General features: G+C 41.9%; 1 protein-coding gene across 1 annotated transcript; it reads left to right on the forward strand.

The window, feature by feature from the left end:
* Window positions 1–5,561: 5,561 nt before the first annotated feature.
* samd7 (sterile alpha motif domain containing 7) lies at window positions 5,562–24,233 on the forward strand. The gene is made up of 8 exons (XM_041182818.1): window positions 5,562–5,682; window positions 7,083–7,215; window positions 9,229–9,350; window positions 10,875–10,953; window positions 12,761–13,458; window positions 16,912–17,030; window positions 18,715–18,825; window positions 23,968–24,233. Exons 1-8 carry the CDS (start codon window positions 5,571–5,573, stop codon window positions 24,223–24,225), a joined length of 1,632 nt encoding a protein of 543 aa, XP_041038752.1. The 5' UTR covers window positions 5,562–5,570; the 3' UTR covers window positions 24,226–24,233.
* Window positions 24,234–24,308: the final 75 nt, after the last annotated feature.

The raw sequence follows: 24,308 nt of genomic DNA on the forward strand, positions 1-24,308 counted from the left end.
TCGGTGGAACAAGCTTGAGGGGTTGATTGGACTACTCCTAATTATCCTAATTATCACCATCTGCACTTGCATGCATTTTTGCCGGCTGTAAATAGCAGAATGTTTACAACGGTAAAAGAATTAATTCAGATTTTAAGAAGGGCAACAACAAGGAAAGGTGATACCAGAAGTTAAAATTCTCACTGAGTGTTCAGTCATGTCACAGTAAAATGCTAATCTTGCTTAAAAGCCTGGGGAAGCCCTCTCAGATGAGCCGACTGTCACTCCTGTCGCATGCAGCCCATCATGATTTGTGTCAAAGAGCCTCTGTCCTAATAGGAGAGGACTGGATTAAAGGATTGGAGAACGATGTGAGCTGCTTGGAGCCAGGGTTTGCTGAGGTTAACACCATTAAACGGAGGATTAAGCCTTCCAAATCCCATTAAGCTGCTGTACTCAAAAAAGTGAGCAAGCAGATCAGAATATGCATTTAGAACAAGGCAGCTGTTATTCCTCATTTTGCAAGGAAAAGAGGGATTAACTGATTAAAATTGCCTTCCAGGATGTGAACAGTGGTTAATATTCACAGTAATGAAACTTTACAGCAGAGGAAGAAGTCACTTGGTCCAAAAGGGTCACGTTGCTGTTTATGCTGCACACAAACTTCCTTCCTCCCCTACTTTATCTCACCTTTTCAGCATATCCTTCTATTCCTTACTTTCTCATGTATTTGTGCAGTTTCCTCTTAAACGCATCATGATGGTACTACAGGAATATAAGTGTGTGTGTATGTGTGTGTTCCCAAGGAAGCCACGAAACTAACCTCAGCCACACTCCAAAAGCAGTCATGGAGATGACAGGAGGAAGATTCGCCCATTGCCCCCTTGACCAGAGTTTGGGCCGGATGTCACACGCGGCAGTGTGGATTCCATTCCAAATTCAGCCTATGCACTCCACCTGCTGCAGGCAATTTGCTAAGTCTGCATTCTGCCCACACTCCAAATTTTTGTCCCCTGTGCCTCCATCCTGCACTGGAGTGTTAGGATAGCTTAGTGTGTTGAGGAATGGGGCTTGAATCCGAGCTGCTTGATCAGAATTGTGAACTGACTAAGATGATATGAATAAAATAGTCCCATAGGGGGAATTTTACGGAGGCAACCGGGATCTCAGCCACTGGCTGGAGACCCATGTTGCCTCCTGTGGGACGGTCCTCCAGTATCACATGCCAATCAGGCAACTGAGAGGTCACCGGCTGTGATGACTCTATGGAGCAGACTGGTTTTGTCAAGAAACAGTTAAACTTTATTACAGAGCCATTTTCAGTGCTTGCACACTCAGCCAGATCTCTCATCAGAAAAGCCCCGCTCCCCCCAGATTGCCCACATTAAGAGCTCACTGGCTGGAGCCCCCACAGTACATCACATGACCTGTGATTGGCAGGATGAAGTGACTATACATCCAGTTATCACATTTCCTCCTCCTTTAGTTTTTCACAATTACTCCTTAAAGAAAAACATTTAAACAATCCAACAAACATATATACAATTGCAGGTGGTTATAAATCAAGTCCCTGAAGTGCTCTTCTTATACAGCTAGAGCGGTGTAGCTCTACCAATGGAGGTTCCTGAACAGGATCGACAGGAACTGGAGCTGCACTGGAGACACAGCATCCGAACTGGTCAGTTTAGGATTTGGCAACACTTCTGAATCATCTGGAATGTCTCTTCCGGGCCGATCACACACCTCAGTAGTCAAAAGTTCAATGTTAATCACAAGTTGATCAGATAATTGTTGGAATACTTCTCTAGCATGGATGTGATCGACACGCTTAAGGATGATTCCATCTCCCACTTGTACTTGGAAAGATAATGAACCAGTCTCTGAAACAATGGTTCTGGGAGCCCAGACAATCTTTCCAGGACATATTCTGTCACATTTGGAGGAACGGTACTCTTTGGGGGGCTGTGTCGATTTGGCATTTCCCATTTTCCACAGTGTGCATCATGCTCAGCAAGACATTGATGTCTCAAAAATTTCCACTTGTTCCATTTTATTTTTCAACACCTCAATGGTTCTCAGTATGTTTAAGGCATTCAGTGCTTTTTATTCTAACTCCTTGAGCTTCAGTATTGGATTTATATTTTCCAATCTTATTTCTGTCTTTTCTTTTTCTGTCTGCAGTGGAGCTTGTTCTTGTCCTTCACTTTGGTTTCACATTTGGCCAGGTCTCTCCCCTGTGAACTTTTAGCTTGTTTCAGTTCTATAATTGTACTACTCATGACTTCATTATCCACTTGCATCTTGGAAAGTTCCTCAACTTTTCCCTTCACGGCCTCTTTTGTTTCATTCACTGGCTCTTCAGTTCTTCAGTCTCTTCCTTGTATCTCTTAGCCTCCTCATGGACTAATGATCATTACTGCGTCTCTCTGCCAACTGTTTCTTCAGTTTGTTCAGAGTGGCATTACATTCATCTTGCTTCTCTTCATAATTTTCCAGAGGAGCAAACTTAGACCTGAGAGATCCTTGTAGCATTTTCCTAACTCACGCCAAGGCCCCATGTTGTATTTTCTTAGACATTCTGGGATTCCATCTGAAATTAGGTGAAGTATCTCAGACCAGTCGAGTTTGATCTTCTGTAGCCAATCCCAACCTAAAAGATTGGGTCCCTCTCCTTTCACTATAATTACAGGTAGTTGTGCTGTCTGTTGCTTGTAAGAGACTCGGACAGCGGGGATGACCTTTACTTGAATAGATTCTCTTGTGTAAGTTCTTAATTTAACGGTTGGCCGCTCCAAGTTTATTGGCTGTCTTCCTTCATTAATGTACCTGAAAGTGTGCTCTCCTACCATAATAGTTGAGGCACCAGTATCCACTTCCATTATCAGTGGCTTCTCATTCAACTGTACTGTCACCGTAATAGGCTCACAGCAGCCACATTATATAAGGAGTAAACATCAGGAGCTGCAGCTTCAACCATTACTTCTATCATGTTTGCTGTTTTGCAGACTGCTTTAACTTGGTCTGGCATTGCCTAACCACATGACCCTTCTTGTGACAGTTATGGCATTCTGCCTCTTTGAATTAACAGGTATCAGCCCCGTGGTCACCTCCACACCTATAGCAATTTTGTCTTGAAACCGACAATGAAGTGTTTCTGTTAGGATTCTTTAATGTTTCTCACGGTGGCCATTGAATCGCGCTTTAATTCTGCAGGTCTGGCTCTCGCACCGCGCTCGGCGGCAGCTTCCCGCCCAAGATGAAGGATGAGGCCATTATCCATGTGTTGCAAATCCCGCGAGTCTCTCGCAGCACATTCCATGGCGAGGGAGACCCTGGCAAGTAATCGGCGCTGAATGGCATCATCTTCGACCCCACATACCAATCGGCCCCGCAGCATATCATTTAAAACATCTCCAAAATCGCAGTGTTCTGTTAACGGCTTGAGGTTTGCTACATAGGCTGCGATGGACTCTCCCGGGGCCCGAACCCTTGAGCTGAATTTAAAGCGCTGTATTATCACGGATGACATCAGCTGAAAGTGTGTTTTCACTAGGTGCACTAATTGGCTATACGGCTTGGAATTGGGCGCACTCGAGGCTGTCAGGTTACGAACCAAGTTATGTGTTTTACTGCCGCGTACACTTAAGAGGATCGCTTCCCGCTTTTCTTCAGCTGTTATTTCATTTGCTACAAATTAAAATCCTAGGCGCTCAACATACTGGCTCCAAACTTCAATATTAGCATCATATGGATCAATTCTTCCAAACAGCGGCATGGCTGGTGAGTAGTTTTTTTTAAGTTAGGTTTACTCACAGTAGCAGGGCGAGGTGCAGAGTCGAAGTTGATTTTACCCTCATTACCAAATGTGATGACTCGAAGTTTCTTCAAAAAACGATTAAACTTTATCACAGAGACATTTTCATTGCCTGCACACTTGACCAGATCTCTCATCAGAAAAGCCCCACCCCTTGGATTTCCCATGCTAAGAGCTCACTGGTTGGAGCCCCTACAGAACATCATATGACCCATAATTGGCAGGAGGGAGTGACTATACATCCAGTTACCATGCCAGCAGGCTTGCTACTGGATCAAGACCCCAGGAATGGGGAGTTCCGCCTGCTGAGAGCTGCCAGCCAATTAGAGGCTGGCAGCTCTTTCACTCAGCAGTGCCCCCAAGGAGGCAATGGCTGCTGCTGGAATGACAAACAACCAAAGCCCAGAATGGCAGAGAGACCCAGACTAGAGGTAAGTGGTGGCAGGAGGGATTTTGCAAGGTGGGGGTCATGAGGGAGGGGGTGTGGGAGGTTCAGCAGCAAGGGTGGAAGTGTGAGTCTCAACAGGGCTCCCCATTCCTGATGCTGGGTTCCTCGATTAAGCCTTTGAATGAGGGACCCCCCAGTGGGGAGACCACAAGTTAACCTGCATAGCTTTGCTGTGCTCTCCATGTGGCCCACCTACCTCTGAGTTAATACCAGCGGCATCAGGAAGAGGCACTTAAGTCCCATAAGGACCTCAGTTGGTAGTGGGGCAGGAAGGATATTGACGAGCCTCCCTGCCACAGACCTAATCGGTGTGGAGGGAAGAACGTGTCCCCACCCACCACGATCCCGTCTGATTATATGCCCTCCCCACCAACAAATCCACCATGGGGTAAAATCTAAAACACTGCCCGTAGAAACTCTGACCTACTAGTGGGCACAATGCTGCTCCTTGATTAACTAGAATTCACTAAATCTAACAGGTTTGTAAGTCTCCATACAGTGCTTTGACATCAGGGTAACTCTAAAGAGCCAAATCCAATTGCAGCTCAGAAATACTGGAACAGGCAAAATGTAACAAAAGATCCTCCTTTATAGTCTCAGCCATGGCTCATTGAGGAGCAATCTCACCTCTGAGTGAGAAGGTTGTGGACTGAATACCCAACCCAGAGATTTGAACACATTTTTCAGCTGACACTCCAATGTAGTACTGATGGCACGCTGCACCATTGAAGGTGCTGTCTTTCTCATGAGACTTTGGACTGAGGCTCTGTCTGCCCTCTCAGATAGGGGTTAGAAATCCCACAGCACCATTTGAAGAGCAGCAGAGGAGTTTGCCCAGCATTCTGTTCAATATTTTCCCTCAACCAGCAATTAAGACAGATGGTAGGATTGTGGGAGAAATTGGCTGGCACTGTGGCTACACTTCAAAAGTACTTTATTAGTTGCAAAGTACATTCACACATCCTGAGCTTGTGAAAGGTGTTTTATAAATTCAAGTCTTCCTTTATTTTTTTCTTCTGCTCTGTAATTGCTATGCTTGCAATATTCTACAATATTTATGCCTCAACAAGCACTTAAAAAACAGATTACAGTATCTGATCACAATCATATTTCTGTTGCAGGAGTTTGCTGTCACGTTTCCTATATTGCAAATTCAAAAGTACATAAAGCGATTTGGAACCTCCAATGGTTGTAATATGTGCTTTATAAATACAAATCTCTCTTTCTTTCTTCTTCCCTTATATAAAAGATTTTGAAATTTTATGCCTTGCGACAATCTTTTTGAAATTTGCTTTCAAGGGTAAGAACGGACCTCCCATCCAGCAGGTCATGACCCCAAGGGAGCATTTCGGAAAGATGCCAGCACTGAATGAACAAGGGATATTAGGAGAGAAGAATCTCTACCAGATGGCCAATGGCATTGGAGCAGGTGGACATCAAGGTTGGTAGTTGCACATTTGGGAAGAAGTACCCTTGATAGTAAGGGCAGCAGTGTAGGTCTGAACACTGTTTTCTAGGTGTAACTAAGGCAGAGAAACAGTTCTATCCCTGGATTTATATTCTGGAGATTGGATCACACATCATTGGTGACAGAGCCTTCAGCCATCACAGTGCTACTCTCCAGTGTTTCCTCCTTAATTTCCAGATTTAGAAAATATTCTTAAGGCCCAACCAAATTTTCAGGTACTCCTAATTTTTCCCTTCCTCGTTCAGAATTCCTTCCATCAAATTTTTAAAAATATATTCATGTATGGGATGTGGGTGTCGCTGGCTAGGCCAGCATTTATTGCCCATCCCTAATTGCCCTTGGTCAGAAGGCATTTAAGAGTCAACCGCATTGCTATGGGTCTAGAGTTGCATGTAAGTCAGACCACGTAAGGATGGCAGATTTCCTTCCCTAAAGTACATTAGTGAACCAGATGGGTTTTTACAACAATAGACTTATGGTCCTTATTAGACTTTTAATTCCAGATTTTTATTGAATTCAAATTACACCATCTGCTCTGACAGGATTTGAACCTGGGTCGTCCAGGGGATTACCCTGTGTCTCTGGATTACTAGCCCAGTGACAATACCACTACACATTTGCCTCCCCCTAAAATTGAATCAATTCCCTCAATTAATAAATAATAAAAAAACACACTTGCTTTGCCTTCATTATTTCTTGGCTTGGAGACAATAAATAACACAGGTGTTGTATTTCAAGCACATTGGTGCAGAAATTCCTGTTCTGCTATTAGATTGCCTGGGCACAGAAAATACAAGAAAATGATATGTGGCAAAGTGCAAACGGCCCATTGAATATATCTCCCATTAAGTTAAAGGGATGAAAAATTGGACATGCTTTCTTACTGGCATGCACTCACTCCTCTTCACAAAACTCTCCTGTATCCCCTATGTCCTGACAACCCAATAGCTCCTGATGCAAAGGCTGAAATCTCAACTCCCCTATGCCTTTGTTCAATATAATTATTATTAAGTAATAACGTTGGATCTCACTGCGACAGTGGGTTAACATATTAACCTTTCACCTCTGGGAACAAAGGTGTTTGTACACTGAAGGAGTAAAGAGGCTGCACTACTCATCATGGGAACACCAACACCAACTTCATGTTCTCTTCATCATGGAATTTTTTTTGTGATGCTGGGATTTGCCTCTTGACTCAAAGGCAAGAGTACTACGCACTGAACCATGGCGACACTTTTGCAGCAACTAAATGCAAAGCAAGCAATAAAGGTTTGTTATACCCTTTAAGACAAAAGCTGTGCCTTTAAGACTCAGGAAAACAATCATATGAGTTGTTTCCCGTTATTAATTTGTCACATCCTTATTTCGTGCAGAGTTTCGACACCGGCAGGAAATGCTGATGAGAAATCAAATGATGGTAACAAACCCACATGCTCAGTTAATGGGGATCGGACAACAGAGGATGCAGGGTCTTGCTGTCCACTTTGAGCCACAGTTCCTAGACGGGTAATGGTCAAAGTATCCATGTTTCACTCTGTTCATTGTAAGAGCTGAATATGAAATGAGGGGTACAGTACACAACATGCTTTTCACTCCAGCTACTCAAGTGTCACACACACATTGTCTAAGAACCATGCTCCATTTACTTACCGCCAACTTATTCTAAGGTTATTCTAAATCCTTGAGAATTCCTGCTTAGGCCTCAGCTAGAGTATTGTGCCCCAGTTCTGAGTCGCACACTTTAGGAAGGACATCAAGGGAGAGGATGCAGAGGAGGTTTATTGGATTGGTTCCACAGATGAGGGACTCTAGTTACATGGAGAGACTAGAGAAGCTGGGATTGTATTCCTTATAGCAGAGAAGGTTATTGGGAGATTCAGTAAAAGTGTTCAAAATTATGAAAGGTTTTGATAGAGGAAATAAAGCAAAATCATTGCCACTGGTAGAAGGTCGGTAACAAGAGGACACAGATTTAAAATACAAAAGCAAAACAGTGCAGATAATGGAAATTTGAAATAAAAACAAAAAAATGCTGGAAATACTCAGCACTGAGGCAGCATCTGTGTTAATATTTCAGGTGGGTGACCCTTCATCAGAACTGAAGAAACATAGAAATGGAATAAGTTTTGAGTAAGTGCAAGGAGTGAGGAAGAACAAAAGAGAAAGTCTGATTGATTGGAGGATAATTTAAGATAATTGGTAAAACAACAGGGGGGAAAAGAGAAGACATGTTTTTACACAGCGAGTTATTGTGATCTGGAATGCGCTTCTTGAAAATGTGGCAGAAGCAATTTCCATAGTGACGTTTATAACAAACCCTTGAAGAGGGAAAATTTGCAGGGCTTTGGGGAAAGAGCAGGAGAGTGGGACTAATTTGATAGCTTTTTCAAAGATTTAGCTCAGACACAATAGGCTGAATAGCCTCTTCCTGTGCCTTATGATTCTATGCTTGTATGTAAAATGGGCTGCAGATTTGCTATCCCTCATTTTACACTACCATCAATTTCCAACCCAAGCTAAAGATTGGTATTAATAAGTATTCTGCGAGCACAGTGCCTTGAACCTAAATCCATTACATTCCCTGGAATCAGCGGGAGAGAGGAAGAAAAAGAGGTCAAGTCTGTTTAGAGTCTGGCAGTTGGGTAGTCACCAATTGCCAAATCTAAAGCTGGATTGGGGCCAGACGCAAGGTTTGGCACAGGGTTTGGCTGGAGGGTTTCATCACTTACCTATGCTTTACTGGTGATGAAAGCCTTAGTGACATTAAAGTACTCATATGGCTCAGAAATATTTGAGAAAGAATGTGCTTGCGTTTTTAAAAAAAAACAATCTTTTAGAGTCCAATGTTCATTTTAGGAAATTCCAGGCGCAACCCTTTTAAGATGGGGGGTGATTGTAACGTAACCCACCTGATGGAGAATTGATTGAATTGGATTGCATTGTCCATTTTACGCCCAACCTGATTTTAATTGCAGGGTTTAAAGTAGGTGGCCAATCAGATCCTGGCAGTTTCCCATAGGGTTGGTTAACATTCCCTTTGAACTATCCGTTCACTACACGTAGATGCTTAAAGGGTCAAGTACTCAGAAAGCAAATGATGTTTAAAGGGTTGTCAATTCCACAAATGAAAAGGCGAAATACTGGTCCTCAATACATCCTACCTGTGTTTTTTTTTTACTTGTTTTGAATAAAATTTGTTCCATAACATAAGAAATAAGATCAGGTATAGGTCATACTGCCCCTCAAGCCTGCTCAATCATTCAATACAATCATGGCTAATCTTTGACCTTAACTCCACTTACCTGCCCAATCCTCATTTCCCCTGATTCCCTTAGTCCCCAAACATCTATCGATCTCAGTTTGACTCATTGATTGAGCATCCACATTCCAAAGATTCACAACCTTTTGAGTGAAGGAGTTTCTCCTCATCTCAGTCCTAAATGGCTGAACCATTATCTCAAACAAATCTAGCCGATGACAGCGGATTTAACTTGTACTTTTACCATCTTCTTCCTGCAGGAACATCCTACCTTCTTCTGAAATCCTTAGTTCACCTGAAACACGGCAAATCCACCTGGGCTCCCAACTTGGCACTTCGGTCCAGACAAGCCTATTACCCAACCTTACCTACCCAGGGGCAGGTAAAGACACAAATCCATTCAAAGCTCAGTGTGGATGACAGTTCAATGTTTAGCTTGGTTCCCACCTCCTGCCAGAAAGGGAAATTGGTGAAATTAACACTGGAATAAAGAGACTAACAGGAAAATACTAAACTGAGTCAAATGTTTGACCAATAAAAAAGCCAAGCATTTTGATATTTAAATGGGTACACACCCCAACATTCCTGTGAAATTGCTCTTTCATGCTTCAACATGTTATATTACTCACATTTACAGAACCACTTGTCCAATTCAGGGAGTCAGAACCTATCCTGGCAGGCAATGGGTACTAGGCAGGGTACACACAGGACAAGGCTGCAGTGCATCACAAAACACACATAGACAGGGGGTGGGAGGCAATTTACCAAAGCTAATCTTCCTAACCAGCACATCTTGGTCAGTGGGAGGAAACTAGAGCAGTAGGAGAAACCCAGACATGTGCAAACTCCACACACAGACAGACAAGACACCCAAGGTCAGGATTGAACCTGAGTCCCTGGAGCTGTGAGGCAGCAGCGCCAACCACTGCACCACCATGCCACCTGTATGTGTTATGTTCCTATATTGTGAAATTGGATTTTTAAGACAGTGGGTCAGGAAGAACATTAAACCCAAAGAATTCTGTCATCTCAAATGAAATTGACAGATCTTTGGAATTTTGATGTGATCCATTACTTGATTGCAGATCGAGTGCCTGTTAATCTATCTGCAAATAACTGTACATCTTCATGAGTTTGCAGTGTATAGCTCACACCTGGGTATCCAATGTCCTGCATATGAAACACCTGAGCTCCTTGGTTATATTCCAACCTGTAACTCACTACCAAGATTGCATGGTGAAAGCTTCAAGAGGTTATAAACCAACAAGCACTTCTTCATGTATAGGGTAGACAAAATATCGGAATTCCTTTCCCCCAAAAAGCTGTTGAAGCTGTGGGTCAATGGTAAATTTTAGAACTGAGGTTGCTAGATTTTTGTAAGTTCAGGGCACAAAGGGAAATGAAACCAAGGTGGATATAGAGTTAAGGTATACTTCAGTCATGCTCTAATCGCATGGTGAGAACAAGCTTGAGGGGCTGAATGGCCTCCTTTTGACCTTTGAAGGTGATTCACAGAGGAAATGATTGATTGTGCTGGATTTCCTTTGGTTAAAAATGTAATTGGCTTTTTAAGTTTTTATTGTTCATGTGATGGCAACAGCTGTCAGAAATTCTCTTGGTCTAGCTGAGCCTATCATTGGGCAGACCATTGAATCTGTGGTAACTCTGGAATATAGGCACTGGAGTAGGCCATTTAGCCACGCAAGCCTGCTCCGCTATTCAATGAGATCATGAATGATCTGTGCCCCAATGCCATTTACCCCATCCTTCATGACCCCGAAAGATTTTGATTAATAAAAATATCAATCTCACATTTAAAATTGGAGTATTGTAGTTGTCAGATATTTATATAGCAGTAAGGGTTTCTCTAGTAATCTTGGTAATCTTGTATATATTTGCTTTCAAGGTCACAATATTCTGCCGCCGGAAGCAATGGACTCAATGCTCAGACGCCAAGAATTGATTCACAAGCAGAACCTGGTTAGGTGAGCAGCGTCTTGTGATCTACAAGTGATGCACTTGCTGGTTTATCCTTTGAGCACTGGGCTTTCTCTGTAACTCGTCAAATGCACCATTCACTGTGTTGTTTCTACAGGAAAAATTGCTATAAATATCAACACCTTCATGCTTTTGTCTGATGCAGTTTTAAAATTCTCATCCTTGTTTTCGAATCCCTCCACGGCATCACCACTTTCTAACTCTAACCTCTTCCCGAGGAAAAATTCATACGAGAATTTATGCCATCCTTTAGTGAAAGATAAGACATCTCATCTGTTTCTTATGCAACCCCATTGCAAGCATTGTCTTCAAGTGATACAGCCCAAGTTTCTGCCTATGCTTTCAGGAAACCTAGCACATGTTGTTATTCATTCATGGGATGTCCTTGAGAAGCCTTCTTGAACACAGGAGTCCATGTGATGGAGGTACTTTTACAGTGATGTTAGAGAGGGAGGTCCAGAATTTTGACCCAGTGACAGTGAAGGGGTGGTGAAATAGTTTCAAGTCAGGATGGTGTGTGACTTGATGTGGAATTTGCAGGCGGTGGTGTTCCTGTGCTCCGGTTCCTTGTCCTTCTAAGCAATAGAGTTCATGGTTTTGGAAGGTGTTATCAAACAGCCTTGGTGAGATGCTGCAATACATCTTGTAGATGTGCACACACAGCCATGGTGCACCAATGGTGGAGGAAGTGACTGTTTAATATGGTGAAGGGGGTGCCGATTAGGCAGGCTGCTTTGTCCTGGGTGGCATCAAACATCTTGAGTGCTGTTTTAACTGTACACATCCAGACAACTGGGTAACATTCCACCTTACTTCTGACTTGTGCATTGTAGGTGGTGGAAAGACTTTGGGGAGTCATGAGGTGAGTTAACCGCTATAGAATTCCCAGCCTCTGTCCTGCTTCTATAGCCACAGTATTTCAGTGGCTGGTCCAGTGTTGTTTTCAGTCAGTGATGACCCACCAGGCTCTTAATGGTGGGGAATTCAGCAATGGTGATGCCATTGAATGTTAAGGGGAGGTGGTTAAACTATCTTCTTGGAGATGGTCATTGCCTGGCACTTGAGTGGTGCGAATGTTGAATGCAAATGTTACATGCATGACATTTTACAAGGCTGACCATCTGACCATGGGTCAGTCTACCTTCTACAATGACATATTGAGAATGAAAACTTGTTCTTTAAACTTCATGGTGCTTCATGAAGCAATTGGGTGAAATTGGCCTTTCATGAGAGTGCATAATGGGGGGTAGCAAATCAGCAACCCACTTTACATTACACTTGATTTTCTTTTCCATTGTCCGCTGTGAAGACCAATTTCATCCCCGCAACATTTCCTTCCTGTTATAGCATTTGGGGCTCCCATTTAAACACGCAAGCATGTCATTATAGTTCAGATTAAGATATTGAGCTGTCAACAGCTAATTAATATTGTGAACAACCTTTTAACACACTCCCTTGTCACTGAAATATTTGAGACTTGGAGACATCTTTTCTACCTGCTCCAGGTCTATAAACGCTCATTGTGGATAAGACACCAATTATAGAAACTGTCGAATTCCATTTCCATTGATTTCCTGTAATGGGTGACTGATCCACAACACCAGATTTATACCCAAGCAGCAAGGTGAAAATCTACCCCTTGGGGTCATTTGTGTGATTATGCAATTTTTCCCCTAGTCTACATCCTGTATTGAAGAAGTCAAAAGTTATGTTTGTCATAGTTTGAGCTTTATTAAAATCATAACTATGAGGCAGAAATATTATCAAATCTAAAGTGGTTGAATTCAATTCTAGGCTGGAAGTGAATGCCATGCTGCATCAAAAACAGCTGGAGAACACTCATCGAAAAGGACCATTGGGAGTGGAAGTGCCTTTCCTTTATCCTGGCATTTCAACAGATGCCATTACATTCCACAACAGATACAGTCTATCCAAAGGCCAGCAACCCAATGAAGCATTTCTCCATCAAGGTACATTGGGTGACATTGGCGTTGATAATGGCTTGTTGGTGACATCCAATCCATATCCTCCAATTAGTACATTGCAGAAAGATAGGAATCGGAGAGGCACAAGAAGGACAGCCTATCCGAAGAATGTGGAAGGTAATTTAAATAGTTCCAAGGGCCATTCAGAAGGCAAGCAATCAGATTGCACCTCCGTGACAGCACCTGAAGAAAAGGAGACTACATGTGAATATGAACCAAAGTCAGACCTATCGGCCAAACCTAACCAAAACAAAATGGACACAAACTTACCCTGGCTTTTTGGATTAAGTGGTAGCCATAAAGACTGTGAGCAAAGACTGAGAAAACATGGCAGCAGCAATGAAAATTGCACTGAGGCAGCCAACAGTAATATTTCTCATGCTCGAACTGAAAAGGAAACGTCCAATAGCTGTGTCACTTTTCCTAAGTATATGTTCCCTTCAGTATTGCCTCTACCAACAATACCTTGCCGGTTTCAGATACCTGGAAGTACACTAACGACATCAGGTAGGAGATTATTTTCCAATACATTGTAAGTCTCAGTTATATCAATTACCTTCACTTTGTCTTCAGCCCCATTCCTTTATCATTTGGTGATGGTGTGCATTGTGGATCTGTCTGTGTGTTGCTTCTGTTTACATAACACAATATTAATTAACTCTTACGGAATCTCAAGAACAAGGAACATGATGTGGAGCTATACAAATGTAAATTAGAATCATAGAATCATTGAGTGGTTACAGCAGAGAAGAAGGCCATTCAGACCATTGTGTCCATGCTAGTCCTCTTCAAAAGCAACTTAGCCAGTCCCACTCCACTGCTTTTCCCTGAAGCCACCTCTTTTCTCTTCAGTTAATTATCCAATTCTCTTTGGAAAGACATGATTAAATCTGCCTTCTCCATACACTCAGTCAGTACATTCTGGATCCTAACCACAATCTGTTGTTAGGAAATAGAGATAGTTTAAGTAAGTTATAATGGCACTTGTAGGTGTTAGGAATGAGTTTTAGCTTTAATGTTTAAGTTGATTTGTATTTCTGTATCTGTATGTTAAGAAAAGTCAAATGGAGTTTTAGTTTCACTCTAAAAAGGTGCCTGCATTTCTAATAAGAGTTTTACAACTTAAGCTAAAGTAAATAAACAAGGGTAGAAGAATTGGACTATTGACTAGCAACAGGTGTCCAGAAAGGCAGATCCCTCCCACAAACACACACAGAAAAGTTAGAAACAGGAGTTTTGTTTTGGAAGCTGTTGGAGTTCAGCAGGTTTTGAATCTGCCAAGCTGGAGCAACCTAGAAGGGGCAGATAGCCAGTCCCAAGCTAAGGAAAGCCCCCAAAATCCAGGGGAATGGAACAAGAGCAAGTCCCAAGAAGACCTTCTAGTCAAAGGAAGGACAGGAACCTCAAAAAGGTCCTGTTAATGAAGTTTGTGGGGCAGAGGGAAAGGCTCCAAGCTTCTGATTTAAAGAGACAAAACTGCAGAAAGGAAATTTAAAGTGAGAACAGCTTGCAAGGGGTAAGAAGGTCGAAAGAGACAACTAAAAGTCTGTAACTCTTTGCTATGGGCATGTGAAGCAGTGGTATACTGTTGACGGCTGAGTCAGTGAAAGGGAGTGCAAGGAAGACAGCTTGAATGCATGTGGTGACCCAGGGGAAAGGAACATTGGAAGGAGAGTTTGAAACCCTGGAAGTGAATCCTAGAGGAAGGTATCTGAGTGAAAACATCAGTTTGGGAGAAGAATCCAAGGCGAGGTCCTGGAGAGTGGAGATTAGAAACCCTTGTGTGAAAGATGGAGTGCAGGGAGACTGGTTGGCTCATGGTGTGACAAACGTCTGGGGGGAGTTGGGGAGAGATCCATAGCATTTGGTTGAGGTGGCATCTGTCACTTGGTTTCAGAGTGTGCTGTGTCTGACCACAGGGTGCCTATTGATACATGAACTGTGTACTTACTGTGGACATTAGTGTACAAGATAGCTTTTGTAGCTTCTGTTACCCTTATAAATCTGTATATATCTGTAACGGTATAGAAGGAGTATTGTAATATAGTTCATCTTTTCCTGTTGAATAGATGTTTTATTCTTTTGTTAAAAGATCATCAACTGAGTTCTGTGACTCTGACTCTGTTCAGTAGCCCCTCTCCATGAATCTAAACAAACAAATTAAAAGTTAGGATCTATCAAGCTGGGTTCCACCCTGAAATCAGGCTTGTCCAGGGTTAACCTCAGCTGGAGATCATAAAAATATGTAAAAAAAGTTTTCCTCATGTCAACTTTGGTTCTTTTGCCATTCACCATTAATCGGTGCCCTTTAGTTCTTGAACCTTTCCCATGGGAATAGTTTCTCACTATCTACTCTGTCCAGACCCCTCATGATTTTGAATACCTCTATCAAATCAAATGTTAACCTTCCCTTCCCCAAGGAAAACAGACCCAGCTTCTCAAAACTACCCACATAACTGAAGTCCCTTATCCCTGGAACCATTCCTGTAAATCTTTTCTGTACCCTCTCTAATTCCAATTATCTCTAATCAAAGAGATATAGACAATTTAAGTGAGTCAAAGTGAGATATAGAGAGGTTAAGTGAGTCGGCAACATGGTGACAGCTGGTGTGTAATGTGGGAAGTGTGAGGTTATTCACTTTGGTCACAAGAATAGAAAAGCAGAATAATTTTTAAAAGGCATGAAACTTGTAAATGCGATATTCAGAGGGCCTTGGGTGTACTTGTACAAGAACACAGAAAGTTAGAATGCAGATACAGCAAGCAATCAGGAAGGCAAATGCCATATTGACCTTTATTACTATAGGATAGAAGTACAAGAATAAGAAAATCTTGCTAGAATTGTACAGGGCTTTGGGGAGAACCACACCTGGAATACTTCGTGCAGTTTTGCTCTCTAAATTTAAGGAAGAAGATATTTGCATTGAAGGCAATACAGCGAAGGTTGACAAGATTGGTACCTGAGATGAGAGAGTTCTCCTATGATGACGGGCTGAGGAAATTGGGTCTATGTTGTGGTAATTATGGCTTTATCTGAGGTGTAATATATATTTAAGAAGATTGTTATAAAGAAGGATGACATGATCTTAGTATCCAATAGGAGTGTAGCATGGGCTACCTCAGTAGTTAGTAGTCAGTAGTGTAGTGATAGAGTTTGGAGTGTAAGCACATGTTTAGTTGCTGCTGAGTACCTTTGTAAATAAACTAAGAATTTCCATCTAAGAAGTGTCAGCTGATCAACTCTATCAATAGTACCAACTCGGCCACCACTCACAACAAACTGGCAACGAGGATCTACAGGATCCAAAATATATTTTCTGGAGTTTAGAGGAATGAGAGTTGATCTCACTGAAACCTCCAAGATTCTGAAGGGGCTTGACAGGGTAGACACTGAGGTTATTTCATCTGTCATGGGAATCTAGAACATGGGGACACAGTCTCAGGATAATTTGTACTTTATGGATTTGTACTTTATGCCTTTACTTATAAGGCCCAAGCTTTCTCATCCTGCCACTTCAAAGATTTGTCCACACATACCCACAGGTGCCTCTGCTGCACCCTCTTTAGAATTGTCTCCTTTATTTTACATTGCCTTTTCTTGTATCACTTCACACTTCCAAATGTTTAAACTGCTGTAATTCAAATTATTTTCTTTGTATAATTTAAACATTAACTGAAACTATACATCCCTTTGTCAGGTGTTTTAACAACGGTGTTAACTCTGCTAAAATTAACAGGCTAACCACCATTGTTAAATAACAACTGGAATTTAAACAATGCATCAATTTCATCATAGGTTAGTATCACCTTATACAATTTCATTCATTATGCACATTGGGAGTGTTTGTAAATGAACGATGAGGTTTTGAATTGATTAATTACAGAATATTTTCACTCCTGTCCCATCCCCTCTCATTCCCACAGGAACAAAATAATAACTTTGCAACTTTTGTTCAGCAGGATCCCATGCCGTATTCTTGCCTGAAGAAGGCCCATCTGTTGAAGACATCCGAAAGTGGACAGTGGATGATGTTTACAACTTCATCAGCTTCTTGCCGGGCTGCTCAGATTATGCTCAAGTAAATGTTTTCACCTTCAATTCCATGATGGCCAATCTTGGTGCTCTGCATTACGTCAATAACTTGCATTTATTGAGTGCTTCAATGGAGGAAAATGTAGCTACCAATTTACACACAGCAAGATCCCACAAACAGTAAACTAGATATATGGCTAGTTAACCCGTTGTTACTTGAGGGATAAAAATTGTTTAGGATGTGGGAGAAGTTCCATGCTCCATTTCAAATATCAGCATGGGAAATTTTAAGTCCTGGGAAATTTTAAGCCCATCTGAATAGTCAAATTTGCTTTCAGTTCGGCAGCATCTGTGAAGAGAGAAACCAAGTTAACACTTTAGGACGATGACCTTTCATCTGTTCAGATGAAAGATCATCGACCTGAAAGATTGGACTGAATTTTATCTTTGTGGCGAGCATTCTGACAGCGAACCAGAAAACCAGCGCCAACCCAACTTTGGTTGTTTGCAGGACCCCTGGCCACACTTTTCAGGGCCCTAACACTAATTAGTTGTCGTCTGGGCTCCCATCACTTTAAAGGATGGCAGCCTGCCCCCAGAAGCTGTGGGCCAATCAGAGAGCAAGCAGCTCAGCAGTCTCGGTGTGATCACTGTCCAGACTGCACCTGAAAGAAGAAGATGCCATGGAAGGACATTGCTCTCCCAACCATGTAGGGGGATCTGGGGGAGCCATGGCCAGTCAGGTAGGCCCAAGTGAGGGGGCAGGAGGTGATTGGTGAGGGCACGTTGCACTGTAGCCATGGAGAAGACCTCCATGGACCAAAGAGTGCCCGGATAGGAGGGCCTCCCCACCTCGATCCTGCAGGGAGTCTGTGAGTGTTCACTAGGTGGTCTCCCAAAATTGGCAAAGTGTCCACCCACTGCTGGTAAAATGCCAGCAGCAATAGGAAGACATCATGTGGCCACATAAGTGACTCAAGGGCCATCCTTCACCATTGCCCCGCTGGTAAAATGGCGAGGCAGCAGGAAAACAACATGCCATTTTGTGGCCCCTCTGATTCCTAGCCCCTCCCCAGAGTTAAAATCTAGCCCATTAACTCTATTTGCCGTTCCACTGATGCTGCCAGTCCTGCTGACTATTTAAAGATTTTATGATTTTATTCCAGATATCCAGCAACTGCAGTATTTTGCTTTTGCCCACAGTTTAATGTCTTCAAGCACAGATTTGTGGTAACCTGGAACTTCCTAAATTACAACAGTGGCTAGATTTCCAAATTATTTAATTGGTTGTAAAGCACTTTGGGACATTCTGAGGTTGTTACAGGTGTTGTATAAATGTTTTTTTTAATGTTTGCCAAGAGCAAAACATCACTATTGACTCCAATAACCTAACTGGTATATCCACTATCTATTATCATTAAAATCAACAATTAAGTAGAAATGGATGAATGAATGGAAGCAGTTTCATTTATGAACCACAAAGTAAGTGGCACATATAACCAGGAGGAGCCTGAGAAATTAAACCATCTATTTTATTTTTCAAAGCTACCATGAGGAGAGAGCAAGCAACAAAAACCAATCAATCAAATTACTCAAAAGTAGTTTTTCCAGTAACCATGTAATTTTTCTTTCCCACCCACTGCACTTTCTTGCTTCTGATTAAGGTGAACCTGAATGCTTCACTGGTTTGTAGACTTAACATTTGTATTTCTCATCTTCCAAATCCCTAGACCTTCAAAGATCATGCCATTGATGGGGAGACTCTCCCTCTCCTTACGGAAGGACATCTTCTAGACACGATGGGTCTGAAGCTGGGACCAGCATTGAAAATCCAATCACAGGTACATTCCAAGCCATCATATAGTATCAACTCTAACTGTATCCACCTTGATTAACTATCTAGATGGGCAATAGACTCCGGTCATTGGTCACATAACCAGTTATTGACATAATAAATGGGTTTTTGCTACTACATCAAACTAGCAAATATACATTTTCGTTATGGGAAATTTTAAATAATCTGCTACTTTCCCTTTCGCATTCTTGGTCTTAAGAATTAACTTGAGCACATAATGTTAGACTGCAATGCTTCTTACAACAATTGCCACACCAGAAAAACACTTCAATGGCCGTAAAGCATTTTGGAACACCCTTACACTGTGAAAAGAGCTAGATAAATGAAAGATCTTTCTTTCTTTGAGTTAGATGAATGAAGCTTTAAGTCCCATATCCACATATAATCTAATTGACATTCCAGCCTGATACTCAAAGGTGTGATGTTCTTTGGATAAGACAGGTTTGCCTGAGCCACCTATTCTTGTAGCTTAGATAGACTAAAGGTTCTAATTTAAGAATAGTGCAATCATTTCTCTGGCCACCATTCCTCCTTCAAACAATACTATCAAAATCAGAGCAGCTGCTTAATCTTCTCAATGCTGTTTGTGATACCTTGATGTGCACAGGCAGATTGTTCAACTGCATAAGAATAACCATCACATGACAAAGTAATTCACTGTATGTGATTTGTTACTGCATGGCATGATAAGATGTTTTCATCATGTCTAAACTAGACAACAGCGCAATGAATATTTTAAAAGTGATTTTGATTGAAAAAAGCCATTTAATTGTAAAACAATATAATTTCCATAAGCATAAGACCATAAGTCATAGGAGCGGAAGTAGGCCATTCAGCCCATCGAGTCTGCGCCACCATTCAGGGAGATCATGTCTGATCTGATAATCCTCAACTCCACTTTCCTGTCTTTGCCCCATTACCCTTGATTCCCTTAATGATTAAAAACCTGTCCATCTCAGCCCTGAATATACTTAACAACCCAGCCTCTACAGCCCTCTGCGGTAAAGATTTCCACAGATTGACTACAATCTGAGAGAAGAAATTCCTCCTTATCTCTGTCTTAAATGGGTGACCCTTTACTCTGAGATTATGCCCTTTGGCTCTAGACTCTCCCACAAGGGTAAACAACCTATCAACATCTACCCTGACAAGCCCCATAAGAATCTTATATGTTTCAACAAGGTCGCCTCTCACTCTTCTAACTCCAATGAGTACAGGCCCAAACAACTCAACCTCTCCTCATAAGAAAATCCCTCCATCCCCGGGATCAACGTAGTGAACCTTCTCTGGACTGCTCCCAATGCCTGTAAATCTTTCCTTAGATAAGGAACCAAAACTGGTCACAGAATTCTAGGTGTGTTGCAACTAATGCCTTGAATAGTTTTAGCAACACTTCCCTATTTTTAGACTCCATTCCCTTTGAAATGAAGGCCAACATTTCATTTGCCTTCCCTATTACCTGCAGAACTTGTACGCTAGCTTTTTGTGATTCAAGCCTGAGTACACCCAAATCCGTCTGTGCTGCAGCTTTCCTCAATCTTTCTCCATTTAAATAATATTCAGCTCTTCTATTCTTCCTGCCAAAGTGCATAACCTCACATTTTCCCACATTATATTCCATCTGCCAAGTTTTTGCCCACTCACTTAACCTGTCTATAGCCCTCTGTAAACTCATTGTGCCATTCTCACCACTTGCCTTCCCACCTATTTTTGTGTCATCCGTAAAATTGGCGATTTCCCTCATCCAAGTCTAATGTATATTGTAAATAATTGTGGCCCCAGCACTAACCCCTGTGGGACTCCACAGGTTGACATCCTGAAAATGCACCCGGTATCCCAACTCTCTGTCTTCTATTACATAGCCAGTCCTCTATCCATGCTAATACTGTACCGCCAACACCATGGGCTGTTATCTTATTATATGTGGTACCTTACTGAACGCTTTTTACATAAATAAATTACATCTACTGGTTCCCCTTTATCTATCCTGCTTGTTACTTCCACAAAGAATTCTGATAAATTTGCCTGGCATGATTTCCCCTTCATGAAGCCATGCTGACTCTGCTTGATTAGATTATCCATTTCTAAATACTCTGCTATTACTTCCTTGATAATAGATTCTAACATTTTCCCAATGACAAGTGTTAAACTAACTGGCCCAAAGTTACCTGTTTTTTTGTTTCCCTCCCTTTTTGAATAAGGGTGTTACATTGGCAGTTTCCTAATTCTCTGGGACTTTTCCAGAATCTAAGGATTCTTGGAAAGTTACTACCAGTGCATCCATTATCTCTGCAGCTATTTCCTATAATATCCTAGGATGCAACACATCAAGTCCAGGTGACCTATCGGCCTTTAGCCCCATTAATTACCGTAGTACTTTTTCTCTAGTGATAGATAATGTATTTATTTCCTTCCCCCACCTTTTGCCCCTTGATTATTTAGTATTTTTGGAATGCTATTAGTGTCTCCTACCATGAAGACTGATGCAAAGTATTTATTCAACTCCTCTGCCATTTCCTGATTCCCCATTATTATTTCCCCAGCCTCATTCTCTAAGGGGCCTATATTGACTTTGGCCTCTTTCTTCCCTTTTATATATTTAAAGCATCTCTTACCGTCCTTTTTTCCTATTACTTGCTAGTTTACCGTCAAAGTTTATTTTCTCACCCCCTTTTTTTTTTGGTCATATTCTGTTGGTTTTTAAAGCTTTCCCAATCCTTTGGCTTCCCTCTAATCTTTGCCACATTGTATGTTTTTTTCTTTTACTTTGATACTATCATTAACTTCCTTGGTTAACCATGGTTGGTTTATTCCTTTCCTTGAATCCTTCTTCCTTGCTGGGATACATCTTTGTTGCGAGTGATGAACTATTTTCTTAAACGCCTAGCAACCATCTTTTCTGCTAAACTCCTTTCCCAGTCCATTCCAGCCAACTTTGCCCTCATTCCTTTGTAATTACCCTTATATAACGTCAGCACAGTTATTTCTGAACTAAGTTTCTCACTCTCAAACTGAATGCTAAATTCCACCATGTTATGGTCACTATTTCTAAGGGGATCTTTTACTCAGAGGTCATTTATTAAACCTGCCTCATTACACATTACCAGATCCAAAATAGCCTGATCACTGGTTGAATCCACAACATATTGTTCTAGGAAACAGTCCTGAATACACTCTATGAATTCTTGCTCATGGCTATCTCTGCCAATTTGATTTTCCAAATCTATGTGAAGATTAAAGTCACCCATGATTAATATACTGCCTTTTTTACATGCCCTCATTATCTGCTAGGTTATTCTCTGTCCTACAGCATAGCTACTATTAGGGGTCCTATAGACTACTCCCAACAGTGTCTTCTTCCCCTTGTTATTTCTTACCTCCACCCATATGGATTTGACAACTTCCAATCCAAGATCATTTCTTGCTATTGTACCTATTCCATCTTGTATTAACAAAGCTACCCCACCACACTTTCCTTCCTGTCTGTCCTTTCGAAAAGTCACATATCCCTGAATATTTAGTTCCCAGCTTTGATCTCCTTGTAACCATGTCTCTGTAATGGCTAAAAGATCATATCCATTATTCTCTATTTGTGTCGTTAATTCATTTATTTTGTTCTGAATACTACGTGCATTTAAGTAAAGAGCCATTAATTTTGCCTTTTTACCATTTTTCCCTCTTTGATCCTATTTGCTGCTTTTTTTTATGTTTGTACACTTTGTCCCTTCCTGTCACACTCTGGTATCATAACCTAAGTAGCCGCCCTGTAATTCTGCCACATCCTTTTGCTTTGTAAGCCTACTTATCCCCTCTCCAGAACTCTACCCCCTTCTATTTAGTTTAAAGCCCTCTCTACAGCCTAGTTATTCGATTTGTCAGGACACTGGTCCCAGCATGGTTCAAGTGAAGCCCATCCCACTGGAACAGTTCCTTTCTACCCCAGTACTGATGCCAGTGCCTCATGAGTTGAAACCCATTTCTCCCACACCAATCTTTGAGCCATGCATTTAACTCCTTGACTTTATTTACCCAATGCCAGTTTGTCCATGGTTCAGGTAGTAATCCTGAGATTATTACCTTATAAGTTCTGCTTTTTAATTTAGCTCCTAACTGTTCAAATTCTTTCAGCAGAACCTCCTTTCTAGTCCTATCAATGTCGTTGGTACCAACGTGGACGATGACAACTGGATCCCTCCCCTCCCACTCCAAGTTCCTCTCCAGGCCTGAGGAGATGTCCTTAACCCTGGCACCGGGCAGGCAACACAGCCTTTAGGACTCACACTCATGGCTGCAGAGAACAGTATCCATCCCCCTAATTATACTGTCCCCTACCACTACTACATTCCTATTTCCTCCCCCCAGTTGAATTGCTCCCTGTACCATGGTGCCATGGTCAGTTTGCTCATCCTCCCTGCAGTCCCCACTCTCATCCACACAGCTTGCAAGGACCTCATAACTGTTGGACAATTGCAAGGGCTGAGGCTCCTTGAACGCTACCCCCTGGGTCCCCATATCTGCCCTCACCAGCAGTCACATCCTCCTGTCCCTGATCACAGACCAAATTCGAATTACCTAACCTATGAGGTGTGTCTGCCTCCTGAAGCAAAGTGTCCAGGTAACTTTCCCCTCCCTGATGTGACGCAATTCCTGCAGCTCAGACTCCAGCTCCTTAACTCAGATCCGAAGTTCCTTGAGCTGCAAACTCTTACTATGGACGTGTTGACTCCTGATCACCTTGGTGTCCAGCAGCTCCCACATGCTGCAGCAACAACACATCACCCATTCTGCCATTGCTATCTTATTTTATTTAATTTATTAATTAATTACTCTAGTATCCCAGCTCTTTACTTTATTGAAATTAATTATTTACACCAGTATCAATCTTATATTTAACAAGCTATTTTTTGCGAAAGAGAAAATAAAGACTAGAGATATAAACAGTAATTATGGACCTTAATTTTATTCTAAAGACTAGAAATACTCACCCATCCAACTCACCACCAGCATGCCCTCCATACTCTTTTTAAATGAGGTCTCCCCAATCTTTGTTTTAAATGAAGTTCACACGCTCACCCACTCTTTATTTACAAATAGTCTAATAACTTTTTTTTATTACTTCTCATTCAAGCTGTCTCGGCGTTTAGGGAATGTGTTGTATGTGATGAACTCGCCCCTCTCTGCATCTCTGCAGCATGCTTCAGGTGAAACCATCAATCAGACTTCAGATGTAATTTCACCCGTGACCTTTGCCGAAGGTGTTGACCTGCTGGGAACTCCATGTGGGCGAGAAAAGGAGAACCTCGGGGTTCCAGAACAGAGTACAATGGAACAAACAGACAAACCACCTGGCGGGCAATGTCATGTACAGACTTCTGAAAAGGTTTAAGTTGAATTGTTGAGCTGCAATCGTATTCCACTTGAGTTTTGCAAAATACCCTTCTATAAAATTCCTGAGTCACAAATTATAGG

The sequence above is a fragment of the Carcharodon carcharias genome, chromosome 2 (assembly GCF_017639515.1).
Source record: "Carcharodon carcharias isolate sCarCar2 chromosome 2, sCarCar2.pri, whole genome shotgun sequence".
Lineage (NCBI taxonomy): Eukaryota > Metazoa > Chordata > Chondrichthyes > Lamniformes > Lamnidae > Carcharodon > Carcharodon carcharias.